General features: G+C 37.8%; 1 protein-coding gene across 7 annotated transcripts in view; it reads right to left on the minus strand.

Annotated features, from left to right (window-relative positions):
- Positions 1 to 16,497, minus strand: part of LOC128698361 (uncharacterized) — a 75,970-nt gene that overhangs the window by 35,172 nt on the left and 24,301 nt on the right. For 6 of the 7 annotated variants that reach the window (XR_011394299.1, XM_070102613.1, XM_070102614.1 and 3 more), the window contains exons 2-6: positions 11,579 to 13,660; positions 9,326 to 9,477; positions 8,340 to 8,444; positions 5,476 to 5,811; positions 1,199 to 1,540 (exon numbers count right to left, since the gene is read on the minus strand). Coding sequence is in view for 6 of the 7 variants with exons in the window: in XM_070102613.1 (XP_069958714.1) it covers positions 1,199 to 1,540; positions 5,476 to 5,811; positions 8,340 to 8,444; positions 9,326 to 9,477; positions 11,579 to 13,660 (3,017 nt within the window). In the remaining variant the exon portion in view is untranslated. Of the gene's footprint in view, positions 1 to 1,198; positions 1,541 to 5,475; positions 5,812 to 8,339; positions 8,445 to 9,325; positions 9,478 to 11,578; positions 13,661 to 16,196; positions 16,246 to 16,497 lie in introns of all 7 variants that reach the window. The other variant, XM_070102616.1, reaches the window with a different exon arrangement.

Genomic DNA, 16,497 nt, shown 5'->3' on the forward strand with positions numbered 1-16,497 from the left:
TAGATCTACGTTTTTGCGCGTAGTGCTCCATAAAGATATTAACCCTTCAACTGTCCAAACGTAGATCTACGTTTTTGCGCGTAGTGCTCCGACCTTGATTTTCTCCATAAGAAAGCATGTAAACGTAGATCTACGTTTGGATAGTATAAAGGTTAAACTAATTTGTAACATTACAAGTAAACAAACTGTTTCTATAAGGCAGAATAAAGTATGGTATACAATTTGGGTGATTGGCATAACTGCTTTTCAGAAGCCCTTTGTTATGCAAACTATTTCAGGCAGCCTTAAAATTATGATTGTAAGTACATATATGAGGATAAGAATAAGGTTAGTCGCAGGTGGGGTGCTGCAGCATGCTCAAATACTCTGCTAGTGCCTCATGATGCCCATTCTCACAAATGCTGTTGTCAAGTTTATTACAACTGCACAGTTAAAAATAAAGCCTTAACAATTTGAATCCAATTCTTCTTCTTTCAACGTACCAGCCGTATCCCACTGAGGTGGGGTGGCCCAAAAGAAAAAACTGAAGTTTCTCCTTTTAAATTTAGTAATATATACAGGAGAAGGGGTTACTAGCCCCTTGCTCCTGGCATTTTAGTCGCCTCTTACGACACGCATGGCTTACAGAGGAAGAATTCTGTTCCACTTTCCCATGGAGATAAGAGGAAATAAACAAGAACAAGAATTAGAAAGAAAATAGAAGAAAACCCAGAGGGGTGTGTATATATATGCTTGTACATGTATGTGTAGTGTGACCTAAGTGTAAGTAGAAGTAGCAAGACTTACCTGTAATCTTGCATATTTATGAGACAGACAAAAGACACCAGCAATCCTACCATCATGTAAAACAATTACAGGCTTTCATTTTACACTCACTTGGCAGGACGGTAGTACCTCCCTGGGCGGTTGCTGTCTACCAACCTACTACCTACTTTGAATCCAATTCATGACAATATATTGTACACAAATAGCCCACACACAAGTTTCCTTCTCAACAAATAACAAAAAGGGACAATACCGTTTCCTTCTCCCACATGCAGATTATTATTTGTGTCATTCCAGTCACAGTATTGTGTCATTTTATTCATAGTGTACCATGCTTTGTTAGGGTTGGAAATCATTGCCTGTAGTTCCTACTGGAATGTTCGAGAGAAAGCAAAAATCAAGAAAATGTTTCATAGCCCAGGAAGATTCATACCTTGTTTTGAGGACTTTTCATTAACTTCACGAGAGCTGAGAAAAACAGGCTGTCCCGGAACATTCAAGTTTGCATTTAAATTTCTTGTATTTTCTTCATCGTAGAACTCTTCTTTTGTGACTTCATTTTCTACATCAAAATGAGAAAGATTAGAATAATCATCTACTTCCTCTTTTACTTTCAGGTTTTCACCTTCACTGATATTAGTTCTACTATTGCACTGTAAGCCTGTCCAAACAGTAGTAACTCGAGTTGAGTCGTGCTTAGCTGTGTTTTCAGCATGCAGCTCCACTGGATTCAAAATTCCCAAGCTATGTGATACACTTTCTTGCCTCTCTTCACCTGAAATGCAAAATTATATTAATGTGGGAAGTACAATGCCTGCACTTCAAAAGAGGGATTTGGGATATTGGCTGTTTGGAGTGACATCTAAACTGTCGTATCTGAGCGCCTCTGCAAGGACAGTGATTATATACAAGTAATGATGAAAGTTTTTTTCTTTCTGTTTGGGTCACTCTGCCTCGGTGGGAAACTGCCGACATGTTAAAAAAAAAAAAAAGCCAGTTGATACCAAAATCATGGCCGGGGCATGCAAGAGGATACAGTATAGACTTTCACCACTGGAGAAAGAAGATCCAAACAAATAAAAGTTGGTCAATATTTCCAAAATAAATGAATAATGCCCTTACTGCCTGTAAGGTAAGACACATATGCAACAGTTAGGTATCTTTATTTCGAAACGTTTCGCCTACACAGTAGGCTTCTTCAGTCGAGTACATAAGAGTTGATAGAAGCAGAAGATACTTGAAGTCGATGTAATCAGTCCATCACCCTTAAAGTTTTGAGGTGGTCAGTCCCTCAGTCTGGAGAAGAGCATTGTTCCATGGTATGAAACAATATAGAGATGAAGTGACAGGATCGAGCGTTATATAGCGCCAAGAGGTGAGACGTAGGTCACTAGGAGAGGTAAGAACTCAGATGTTGGGAGGACAGGTCCCTCTCAAATCCAACCTCTACTAGTGAGAACGGCGAAACGTTTCGAAATAAAGATACCTAACTGTTGCATATGTGTCTTACCTTACAACCTGTCGGTATTTTATACCATTTTAATGTTCAATCGCCCTTACTGCCTACTGAGAAATTTATGAAAAAAAAAGAAACTAATAACGTCAACCTCCAAAGCTGCTATAACTACCAAACACCACAGTTTATATAACCTCAGAAAAATGCCCAGATTTTCAATCTAATGCTCTGAGTCAGCCCAGAACAAGCAAGAAACATCCTTCCAATGAGCAAGACAGGTTCAGCATTCAAGTACTCTAACATTAAATAGTGTACTACGTATATTTATAGTATTTTACAGTTTAACCCTTTGACTGTTTACGCCGTATAAATACGTCTCACGCGCCACTGTTTCTGACATATATATACTCAATAATTCTAGCGGCTTCAAATCAAGCGGAAGAAAGCTGGTAGGCCCACATGTGAGAGAATGGGTCTGTGTGGTCAGTGTGCACCATATAAAAAAAATCCTGCAACACGCAGTGCGTAATGAGAAAAAAAAACTGATCGTTTTTTTGGATTAAAACGCCAACTTTGAGGTGTATTTTCGTAGAGTATTTATCGATGTATTTGCGTTTTCATGGTCTTAGGTGATAAAATGGAAAACATTACAGAAACAGAGATAATTTTCATTACTTTGACGATGAAAACGACCTTGAAACTGAGCTCAAAGTAGCGGAAATGTTCGATTTTTACCAATGTTCAGGAGTAAACAAATCACACCACACGTCCAATACACGTCAACTGGGGAGTCTAATATTCTTTCACTAGTGCACTGATATTATTTATACCATTTTTACAATAATGCAGTAGTCTGCATAACAGTAAATTTTGTATTTTTTGTACGATTAAAAAATCAAAATAGAAAGCAATAATAATATAAGAGGGGCCTAGAGATGTGACTAATGAACAGAGGATATGTTATTTTAGTGCCAAGAATGTCTACCTTGTTTATTCTGGACCCTATTTTGAAATTGGCATCTTTTTTAGTTTGCGTGAAATTGGCCAAATTGCTAATTTCTGACCACCATATTGGGTAGTCCAAATTGGTAAATGGGAGGTTTCTTGTACTCAGCTGATAGATAAAATGGAGTTCTAAAGAAATAGCTAAGTTTGGTCAACTGGAACAACGGAATTGGCTGAAAATAGGGCTCAAAGTCAGCGAAATCGCCGATACACATATGTCGCCGAGACCGCTAACTTCGCGGGAGCGTAATTCCATGAGTTTTCAACCAAATTTCGAACTTTTGGTGTCATTACCATCGGGAAAAGCTTCTCTATCATTTCATAAGAATTTTTTTTTTTTCAAAAATTTATCGACATAGAATGAGTTTCAGAAAGGGGCCTGAAACAGTCAAAGGGTTAATTACTATGAATGCATTGGAGATTTCTTCCTTTTTTAACTAACACACCAGACATTTCAAGGGGCTAGTAACCCCTTCTCCTGTATAAATTACTAAATTTAAAAAGAGAAACTTTCGTTTTTCTTTTTGGGCCACCCTGCCTCGGTGAGATACGGCCGGTGCGTTGAAAGAAAGAAAGACCAGACATTTCCCAATGAGGTAGGGTAATGACTAAAACGCAACAGAGAGAAAAACTTTCATCACCATCACTCATTCAGCCTTTCCAGAAGTATGATGACATCACAAGTCAGACAGCCCTGCAAATTAACATTCTCACCCCCTCCTCCAGATTACAGGCACTGTACTTCTCATCTTTAGAACTAGTCTAGCTAACTATTCCCCACCAAGGTAGGGCGACTCGAAAAAGCAGCAGGACACGTGGACATGGAAATGGGAATAGATTTTATTCTGGCTCCCAGATGGCAGCAGTTGATGGGTTCAAATTTCACTTCTGTATCTGAGATATCTAAGCACTGCCCAAGATGTTGACAACATTTCAGGTAGCCAAGAAAAGATCAACTTGCAGGGTCTAGAAGTCTGACTGCAAATCACTGATCCATGACCTTCATGACTAAAGGGTTACAGCTGTGTGTTTACTAAAGTTGAAATTTAAAACTTTTAAAACAAGTGACCATATGCAAATGAGAGGAATATTCATTTACCAACAGAAAAGTGACAGGTTGCTCTGTCAACAGCAGCAAGTCATACTTGCTATTTATGCCCCCCACAAATCCTTGCTCTAATCTACATATCAAACTTATAAATTAAAATGGATCAAAGTAGAATGACATGGAGAGCATTTAAATCTGTAGGGGAAGGAAGGCAGGGTAGGGGTCGTCCTCGAAAAGGTTGGAAGGAAGGGGTAAGGGAGGTTTAGTGGGCGAGGGGCTTGGACTTCCAGCAGGCGTGCATGAGCGTGTTCGATAGGAGTGAATGGAGACGAATGGTATTTGGGACCTGACGATCTGTTGAGTGTGAGCAGGGTAATATTTAGTGAAGGGATTCAGGGAAACCGGTTATTTTTATATAGCCGGATATGAGTCCTGGAAATGGGAAGTACAATGCCTGCACTATAAAGGAGGGGTTTCGGGATATTAGAAGTTTGGAGGGATATGTTGTGTATCTTTATAAGTATATGCTTCTAAACTGTTGTGTTCTGAGCACCTCTGCAAAAACAGTGATAATGTGTGAGTGAGGTGAAAGTGTTGAATGATGATGAAATATTTTCTTTTTGGGGATTTTCTTTCTTTTTGGGTTACCCTGCCTCGGTGGGAGACGGCCGACTTGTTAAAAAAAAAAAAAAAAATCTGAAGCTTACGTATTCTCATGCCTTCAGGAACCTAACCCACACAAATTTCAGTTTATCTGTACTGATTTTTTTTTGAATAATCCATCATTACAATATCAATGATACACAATATCAACAAGATAAATTAGACACATGACCTACTTCCACTGGGAAATCCCACTTACTAGTGACAATAACTTCATCTCCTTAGACTCCAGTATATAAGCCCACTTCTTCCTGCCCATGCTTTGGATTCAAAGACTACAGTACTGACCACCTGATTCTAGGATGAGGGATTGATTTCCTCATCTTCTACCACTCGTCTTCTGTATTGTATTGGTAATGCCACTAGTTGGCAAAACATCTACTTAGTAAACATACCCAGATGTTGCACATGTCTAATTTATCATCAATTACTATGCTCTGTTAGAATCTTAAATCAACATCAGTAAATCCTATTGTTAAGAGTAACTTAGAAAAAAAAAAGTGTTATGGCCTCAAAAATAATTTCACTGAATTCTTACCACTTTTGGGCAACTTTCCTTCCTTATCTCTCTGAAAGTTTGGAGAAACAATCCGATGTTCCAAACTCGCATCTTCATGTACCATTTCTTCTTCGCAGAATTCTTTCGTGAATTCAATTTCCAATTTAGTGGGACAAGAAATACCAGGATAATCATTTGCTTTGTCCTTTACTTTTAGGCTTTCATCATCACCTTTATTGCTGTTATTACACTGTAAGCCAGTCCAAACACTTAGAGTTGGAGCCGAGTCCTCCATAGCTGTATTTTCATCTAGCAGTTTAACTGGACTTGAAATTTTTGAATCATACAGTAAATTTTCTTCTTGCTTCTCTTCACCTGTAATGTAAAATTATACTAGTATACACGTTTTCTTAAAAACTAATGTACAGTGGACCCCCGGTTTACGATATTATTTCATTCCAGAAGTATGTTCAGGTGCCAGTACTGAACGAATTTGTTCCCATAAGGAATATTGTGAATTACATTAGTCCATTTCAGACCCCCAAACATACATGTACAAACGCACTTACATAAATACACTTACACAATTGGTCGCATTGGGAGCTGATCGTAAAGTGGGGATCCACTGTATAGTATTAATCTTTAAAAGTGTTTTTCCCACCTAAGCAAGGTAATCTAAAGAAACTTTGTACGTACATTGATCTCTAGCAACCTTTGATGCTGTCCCCATTCTGTTTTACATATAGACATTACATCCTAGCTTCCAAAACTCAGGTACAATGGTTGCCCCATAGGAGCTCAATTTACAATGAATTTACAAACTGATGAACCAGTCGTAAGTCAAAAATAAGTTGAATATATGCTAAACAAGTAAATAAATAACTACTGTCACTGAATAAGTAAATAAAGAAATAATTACCGTAACTAAATATCAGTACTGAAAAGTGAACGAGTGAATACAAGTTACGGACTTGCCGCCTTCATGCTGAGTAACTAACTTGAGTTTCATCACCAAAATAATTAATTGCACGTACACCATCAAATAGTTGAACCTACATAAGTCCAGGAGCACCTGTATTCGGCCATTTGGCTAACTTTCAGACAATTATCTGGAAGTTACAGTCGAATGGATGAATTCCTCTACTTTCGTCCGACTGTTACTGCTACCACAGCAACTTCCATTCAGAACTTTTCTTGGCTGCCCTATTTCATTACGAAGCTAGCTTCATCTCATTTCATATAATGCCCATATTTACTACCACTTACATTCCCACCATGACAAGAACCAAGAGAAGCATTGTATGTCTTTTGAGAGATTACATACCTGTAACCTTGGGATTGTCAGCCTACAGTTCCTAAATGAGGAATGTGACTACACTGAGTATTCAGCCTTCTTTGATTCCCACCATACCTAACATGTTGAACTTACCTCACCCTTCACATTATTAACAACACTAGATACATTGTGACCTTCCTCTCCTCCTCATCAACAATGTATCCAGCAACATTCCTACCATAATAGAAAGTAAACTTATTGCAACAGTGAGCTCTATCTCAATCATTAAAAACTTTTTATAAATAAAAAATTTATCAAAACATTCAATTCTGGAGCTGGTGCACAGAATATTTTATACGAGGTACAATAATGTATACTGAACATAGGCAAGAAAAAAAACCTGGAAAAACATATTAAGGAACACATATACAGCCTTAACAATCAAAATGTGTGATAAATCACAGCACACATGGGCACTTTACGAAATAAGCTGGAGCTGGCGTTAGCCAGTGGCTAACGCGAAGGTCTGGAGTTTAGAGACTCTCTGATCGCGGGTTTTATCCCCGCCTGTGGTGTGGTTTAAAAGAGGATTACTTACTGAAGATGTGGTGCTTGGAAGCCACTACAATCTACTGGACTAAAAGCCCCTACAGGGTAAAAAACATTTCCTTACTAATAAAAAAGCCTGTGTTGCAAATGTGTTTTTTACTTCACATTGATGGTATTGACATAGTGTACCTAAGATAAGATTTGTTCAAATTTTTTACCCATAGGGTTAACCACCCAGGAAAATCTAAGAAAGTCATTGAGGACCATCTGTTTTATTTCCATTGGGGTCTTTCAATCTCATCCCCAGGATGCCACCCACACCAGTCAACAACCAGGAACCTACTTGCTACTAGGTGAACAGGGACAGGAGGTGTAAGAAAACACGCCCAATATTTCGCCATGTCAGGGATTAAACCCCAGATAATCAGTGTGAGAGGCAAGAGTGATGCCTACTGAGCCAATGTAGAACTGAACATTTTAAACTTTAAACAAGAGTGAGATTTACACCAGTACACCCAACTATCATTCCACTGTGTGGAAGGAGCCAAATGACTACTGAACATACAACAAAATCCAAATGACTACTGAACATACAACAAAATCCAAATGACTACTGAACATACAACAAAATCCAAATGACTATTGAACATACAACAAAATCCAAATTCTTGGTTACTACTACTACTGCATGACTTCAGCTAAGCCATAAACACATGGAGTATGCATCCTCAGCAGATACATACCAAACTAAACATTGCCTTTGCCAGTGAAATTATCCTCTCACCCTCAATTATTGTATACTTTAATGAAACAATAAGTAATATGCACACAAATGACAAATGCTCAAGAATGTCCAAATATTTCATTCACAAAAGATGGTAGAAGGGGAGGAGGTAAATAATTTGAGGGAAGGATAACAGCTGGAAGGATGGAGGTCAAAGATGATAAATCAAGTGTCAGTTAAGAAATCTCTTTGAAGCGATAAGTGAAACCATAAGAAAGGAATGTAGGTATGCAAGCATATCAAGGCTTCAGAGACATGTAAAAACGTTCAGAATACACACTATAAATATCTTACCAAGTTTACACTCGTGTAACAAGAGATTGTCTGTCACCAGATCACATTTGTAGCACACAAACTCTCCATAAGGAATGAAAGAGCATCCTGGACACACAGACTCTCCTAGGAAGAAAAAAAAATTATGTATTTAGGAATAAACAACTCATTTATTAGGAAAAATACCTGTTAAAAAATAGAGAAGTCCAGCCTCTCCCCACTTAGTGACATACTCATTTACTGACGGCTCGGACTTACAATGGGCTCTGACCAGTATGCATACCTAAATAATGTACATTAGAGCTGATTTCCTCTATTGTGTTTATTACAACATACAGTACACTACTGTACAAACATTTAAAAATATACTAATAATGTTACAAATGGTGCAAAGGTGGCATTAAAACAATATCAAAGATGGTTAACACAAACCCACTACCATTAGAGTATGCTCCTTGCTCCATGACGAATTCGTTTACCGATGTGGTCTTAGGAACGGAACTCCGTCATTAAGTGAGAAGAGGCTGTACTTACAAAATTTATAAAGCACTGACCGCATCGGCCACTCAACACTCACGGTCATAAAACAATATATGTATGTATATACACTCTATACAAATAACCCACACAGTAACATTTCAGTCCAACTTAGACCATTAACTAATCACACCATGGTCCACGTCGGACCAAAACGTCATCGTGGGTTATCCGTATATTGTTCCAGTCATGGCACTGGGCATTTTTATATATATACTGTATATACATCACAATAAAAAACAAGGATAAAATTAATGAAAGCAATGAAAAGAAACACAATCAAATTAAAACAATCAGCATAAATTAAAAACATTAAAATAAGAATATCAAAAGCTTCTCTAAGTCTTGAGGGGCCCTACAGACACCACAGTAATTATAAAATCAAAGGTGGAAAGTTCTAAGCCAAGGGCTATCTTATGGGACAGCTCAAATAAAAAATATACAAAAGTAATAGATAATTATTAACTTACCATCTAGACAATAGATTAATCCACATGATCGACATTTATTATCTAGATGAGATGATCGGATTCCTTCCTCCTTAACACACAATGAACACATGACAGCACAGCAAGTCTCATCAACATACCTCATTTCACAGCGGTCACAGACCAACATTATCCTGTGTGGGAGAGACTAATGTTAGCGCTTATCAAGACTGCTCTGACATATGAACAATCATAAAACATTTACAAGCAACTGAAAACATCACCTAGTAACATTATGAGCTTTGTATAATGAATAACATAATGAACATAAAACAGGTCTTGTAAAAACATAATGTACATTTTATTTTTTTAACACAGCAACGGTCTCCCACTAAGGCAGGGCAGCCTTAAAAGAAGAAACAGTTTTTTTTTGGTTTAGTAACTTATACAGAAAGGATTACTAGGCCCTTGCTCCGGGTATTTTAGTCATCTCTTAAGACATGCATGGTTTACGGAGTAAGAATTCTTCTCCACTTCCCCATGGTGATACTGTACATGTAGTTAACCTTTTTTTTTTTTAAGACATCAGCCGTTTCCCACCAAGGTAGGGTGACCTGGAAAAGAAGAAACACTTTCATCATCATTCACTTAATCACTGTCTTGCTAGAAGCATGCCCACACTACAGTTATAAAACTGCAACATTAACACCCGTCCTTCAGAGTGCAGGCACTGTACTTCCCATCTCCAGGACAAATCCAGCCTGCCAGTTTCCTTGAATCCTTTCATAAATGTTGCCTTGCTTACACTCCAGCACATCAAATCAAAGAGACTATTTGTTATTAACTATATACAGTATTTCTATGTTAGAACAAAAAGCAGAGCAAGCTTTTATTCAGGTATTGTATTTAAAAGTGAGTTTTTTCAAGTTATGGCATTAAAAGTTCACCATTGAGTGAAATAGCTTCAATAAAGCTTGCTTGGCTACAAGCACCTAACTTCCACCATACCTGCAAGCATCTCTGCTTCTCTGAGCATAATTTTTCATATGCAAAGTTGGCAGTCTGGGTACAATTTATGAATTGGCAATTTTACCCACTTGGAGTTTTATTTAATGTCAATTCCACTGCTCAATGCAATCAAATTCTTAGCTATTTTGCTAGTATGACGTCCGTTCTATCAAATGAGCACAAATAACTGCCCATTCAGCTCTTATAACTGCCCTACAAAGTGCCAAGTCATCAATAATTTGGCCAACTTTCCACTAAATTCAACAAAATCAAATTTAAAAATGAAATCCAAATTAAACATGGTAAGCATTCCAAGCACTGAAGCAACCTATCCTCTGGTCATTAATCACATCCTCAGGCCTTTTCCATAATACATTTGCCCTCTATTTTGAATCCATCATCACAGTGATTACTGAAGTTTTACCCTATTGCTCAGGTAATAAAATATAATTGGGGAAGACTAGTCATGGTTTAGGGCATCCCAATAATTGAAGCAGAGTTAGAAAAAATCATAATGGACCCAGAGTGTTAGGGGTCTTACCCCATCAAGAAAATTGTCAAAAATTTACTCTGATACCCCATTTCAATTTACTGTACTTCTGGTCCTGAAACCAACCAAAATTATCTATTTCCACTATCAATTAATACCAAGAAAAAAAATCACAGAAAACACCACAAACTGCTATTTTAAACCAAACAAGATCAGAGGTTTGCTTTTCCTATGATGCACCACATGAGGCAGGAATTTTTTCATACTGTGCCCACCCACAGAACATTCCCATTCTCTGTCTAGGCCAAAATTTACAAATTGTAGCATATCTGAGGGCACTGCTTAAAATAGATCTGCATGAGCAACAATGGTATCAATAATGTAGATTTACGCAAGACAGTGAAAGGGTTAAACCCACCTGGCATTGCCTCGCTCCTCAAAAGTGGCAGCAAGACGGCTTATCACACGAAAACTCAATTACATAACCTAGGTCAGCATGGAGTTAGAGCAAGTCGCTCCTGCCTCTCAAAGTTGCCAACCGCTACAGCATGATCCTACATACAGCAGAAGGCAAGCAAAATGCAGATGAAGCATACAGACTTTGCAAAAGCACTTTTTTTTTTATTTACCCCCCAAAAAATGGTCCATTAAAAAAAAAATAACTATTATACACTAAGCTATAAGCCACCACCCAACTCTGCCAAACAACTGAAATAAACACTCACTATCACAAAATGATACCAACTGAAAAAAATACCCAAACTTTGCATACTGTAAAACACTCATGAACAACTCACCTTTGCCAGTCCTTCACATTATTGTCCTGTTTTTTCAGGAACAGGTGTGTATGAGCATTGCGTTGAAACCCAGAAGCAGTGTCAAGGCTGCCTCCACGATATCCACATGTATATTCTGCTGTTGCCTGTGCAACTGCTAAATCTAGACTCCTCTTGTTTCTGTACTGCCCCTTTGGACAATAGGTCCATACTCTCTGGTGGAAATTTTCATTGGGACGTTTGGTTAGTCCGTCTAAGCAACGTTGCATCATATCATCCTCGGTCAAGTCTTTGTAAACTCTTAACACTTGTTCATGGTGGGCTGGCTTTAAATGGACTACAACTTTCATAGTGCTGTGCGAGGGTATTTCCACATTTTTGGCAATGGCTTTATTGTAGAAGCACCAAGATGATTTGGAAGTAGGACATAAATTATGATTTGGCTCTGCATCTGATGATGTGCAATGGAAATACCTTGCTAAGATGGTATTTCTCATTGTTTCTATGCTCGTTCCAATGGACTCCTTTATTGCTCGACCAAAATAATAAACTAATTTATCAACAACATCATCTGAGAGTTTTCCCTTTCCTTTCATTAAAAACATTTTAGTTTTCTTCCCATTTATTTCCCTGACAACATGATTTTCTTCAATCAATTTTATTAGACGGCTTTTCAGTCTTTTCGCATAGTGGTCCACCCACTCCACTTCATTCACTTTAGGACCAAAATAAGGACCTAGACCATTGTTCATATTGTTAAGTACTGTATATGGAGTAACATCACCTTCACTAATGAGATTCAAGTATCGCATGTTATAAGTTAATGATCGTCCCCATATCGCCTCAGCTGCTCTAGCTTCCATATCACTTGAACTACTAGCATCAAAAATCTTACAAACTGGTTCATGCTTTGCACGTTGTAACAAAAAATGCTCTGTGGTTATTTTCTTATCGTTGTACAAGGTATGTAGGTTTGAACAACGGTTGCAATACTTTGTCAATGTTTGATAGTCAAGAACGAGGCCAGTATCTGCTTCAGTTACTACACATAACCCCATCTTTGTGTAAAAGTCACGACTCTGCCAGGTAACGTTAAACGACACATTAACATCAAGTACTCCGTTATTGTCTGGTAGTATTCCATTCTTTGCATACTCAGCAAACACACTGTCACGACTTTCTTGCAATATTTTCTTACACTCTGCAACGGCTCTCTCAGTAATGAATCGTGTAAACTTTCTAAATGTATTTAGATCAAGGTTCTCCCTTAAATCATTATATTTCACAAAATTTTGGTAGCCGCCACCATTCAAAAGTTCAGCATAAATATTCAAACATGTCTGTCTATTTATTTCACCGAGTTTATGAGTTGCAGCATTAGTCACAATGTTACATTTATTGCAAGACACAGTTACAAATAGTTCTTGACCACGAGTTACAAAATCAGGAGTCATCTCTTCTGAACCACAGTTATAACAATTATCTTTAGCTATTTGCAACAAGTTAGAGTACATCGTCATGACTAGCGAATCGTTTTCTGCAGACTCGTCTGTAATTCCCAATGGATATGTTGCTTGCTGGGCCACGTTACTTGTGGCATCAGCAGATAATGCATTATTTTTGTATATTTTTGCTGGTAACATCCGTCTTCTTTTCGTTAGTAATCCAGACGAGGAAAAGAGTTTTGCAAGATCTTTCCTTTTCTTCAGTGTTTGAGACACAATGTCCTGATCCCCGTCGTCTTCAAGGGTGTCAGTGTCTTCCAAAAATGTAGCTTCATTTTCACACGTGTAAAATGTCTTGTTGTCAAGTACTTCAATTACAGGGCTGGTGTTAGCAGAAGTGTTGGCTAAGACAGTCATGGCGGCAGGTGTACCTGGGAGCTTTTGTCTTATTTTTTCTTGTTGCCTAGCAATGAGCATCTTCAGATGGTCTTTCCTCTTGTCCTGAGACATGGTCAACATCTCAGAACCAGAATGCGAATTAAACAGGCAAGTTTCTGGTTGTGGATGGATATCACGGAGGCTGCCGCTGTGTAAAACTTCCCCATCACTCGACTCAACACTATGCTGCTGCTGCTGAGTTGAAACACTTGGCAACTCTCTGAAACACAAACGTAACACATTAATTTCTATTTTTAACACTGGCCGTCTCCCACCAAGGCAGGGCGACCCCAAGAAACAAAACTTTCTTATCCTGAATAAATAAAAAATAGTGAACATTATCAAATATTTATGATAAATGATTGGTGCTATCTGCGACAATAATTAATAAGCATAAACAGGCAGGTATCCAAGAAATTACTTAGAAATTGAGCATAATAATGACGGCATCAAATACTGCTCTAATGGACTATTCTCCGTTTGTGTTAGATTTCCCAAAAATATTTGTTTTACATTGTTAAAATACTTGAACACCATATTTCTTTCCTTTCAACATGCCGGTCGTATCCCACGGAGGCGGGGTGACCCAAAAAGAAAAATGAAAGTTTCTCCTTTTATATTTAGTAATATACAGTGGACCCCCGCTTAACGATCACCTCCAAATGCAACCAATTATGTAAGTGTATTTATGTAAGTGCGTTTGTACGTGTATGTTTGGGGGTCTGAAATGGACTAATCTACTTCACAATATTCCTTATGGGAAAAAATTCGGTCAGTACTGGCACCTGAACATACTTCTGGAATGAAAAAAGTTCGTTAACCGGGGGTCCACTGTATACAGGAGAAGGGGTTACTAGGCCCTTGCTCCCGGCATTTTAGTCGCCTCTTATGACACGCACGGCTTACGGAGGAAGAATTCTGTTCCACTTCCCCATATTTGATAATATATTTGATAATATAAAATAAGTTGCCAAAGAAAGTACAAGACTTTCTTATTACTCATTAATTTTAACAGCTAACAGCTTTCAAGCACAAATAGCACCAATATACAAAATAAAATTGATAAGCTACAGTACCCAAGTCAGAAAATTCAATACACAAGTTAAAAAAAATTATACAGAAAAATGCACAATTACAAACATTTCAGTGCACACGCATGTATATGAATGAATGTCTGAATGTATATGTGCAATGTACATAATTCATAAATAACTTTCATACATTTGATATATTCATGTATCTAACAGTTATGCAATGCAATGACCCCAATGGAAATAATTCACCTTTTTAATCCTAGGTAAAGGTAATTTAAATGCATGTTACTATATAAGATAATTTTTGAAACCCAAACTTATGTAAGAGACCTGAAAAACTTATTACTTGCACATGGCAGATAAGGCCTACAAACAAGACAAACTTATAATATCTATTAAAACACTTAACACTCCCAAACAAATATTTATTTCTGCAAGTGTAGCAGGTTGTAGACAGCAACCACCCAGGGAGGTACTACTGTCCTGCCGAATGAGTGTGAAATGGAACCCTGTAATTGTTTTACATGATGGTAGGATTGCTGTTGTCTTTTTTCTGTCTTAAACATGCAAGATTTCAGGTACATCTTGCTACTTCTACTTACACTTAGGTCACACTACACATACATGTACACACTTATACATATATACACAGAGGTACGATAAAGCTCATGGTTCAGGGAGAGTTCAGGGAGTCCTCCAGGATGTGACCCACACCAATCTGACTATAACCCAGGTACCTACTTACTGCTAAGTGAATAGTGACAATAGGTCCCCTGGCCAGAGATCGAAACACAGACACTCAGTGTGTGAGGCAAGAGCATTGCCAACAGGCCATAGGACAACATATGGGAGACTAGAACTGAGCAGCATAATCAAAGTGAGACCTTACTAATGATACACAGAACTGTAGTATAACTTCTGGACTCTTATTGCTTGTACTGTATGTACCTCTGTAAATCTCGGTAATCTGTTATCCTTATTAAGTATGGTCCAACATTGCTGTGCTGGCTTAAGGTTGCTGCTCACCATAACTCCAAATTTATAATAGTCACTGGCAACAAATTAGTCCTCACTGTTTTCTTTTGATGGACTGCCATGTCCATACATCTTCTCTGGAAGAAATAGATGGTACTGTATATAATACTGCTTCAAACCAGCATCCTCTACCAGCTCTGGTCCTTCTTGAGGTTATTAACCAAATTTTTATTTAGGATTTTTTTTAGATAAACAAGCATCATCTACAATGGAATGTGTCTGAAGTTTTTAATTATTTTTTGTGAAAAAAAAAAAAAACTCATTTCTGGGGGTCCAAGGAACGTAACAAGCTTAAGTTTTCTTCCACATTATTGAGCTTGATTAGCACATATTGCACAACACCTTTTTCAGGATCATAACCATCTTGTATGAGGGTCTAATGTATATACATGTATATTTTTGGGGGGATGAAGCCTAAAGAAAGATAACAAGACAGGAGAGGATTTTTTTTTGGTAGGATACAAGAGAAAATTTTTTGGGGTTGACCAGGAGAGAAAGTGGCCTGACCACTTTGGCCAAGTTGCATTCAAGTGGTTGCTGTCACAGTGGTGAGCATTTCAACCATCTAGTATTTCTTTAGACCAGTAGCAGTCATGATTTTATTCCTCACTGTGAATATTTGTTTAAGTTCTACATGTCAACAGTGGAAAACATGTCAGTGATAACTGGTGTAAAAAACACACTTGCCTTACTGGTGTCCCAATTGTCCCTTGATGGGCAGGTAACTCTTGCTTACCTGCAAGGTAAACAATACTTATTAATACAAGTCCCAGCTCCAGATATAATCTTCAGCCACAACCTTCCATCATCATCTCTTATAGCTATATTTTTGTCTGCATCTTCAAGGAGAATCTCCAGGAAATACATCTGGCAAATCCAAGATCAGCTTTCAGAAACCTCAGCAAGAAGTTACACACTATATTATATACAACCTATACATATCAAGGAGGGGTGGGGATATTTGCAGTTTTGAACTGTAGTATTGGTG

Source organism: Cherax quadricarinatus, chromosome 82 (genome assembly GCF_038502225.1).
Source record: "Cherax quadricarinatus isolate ZL_2023a chromosome 82, ASM3850222v1, whole genome shotgun sequence".
NCBI classification, from domain to species: domain Eukaryota; kingdom Metazoa; phylum Arthropoda; class Malacostraca; order Decapoda; family Parastacidae; genus Cherax; species Cherax quadricarinatus.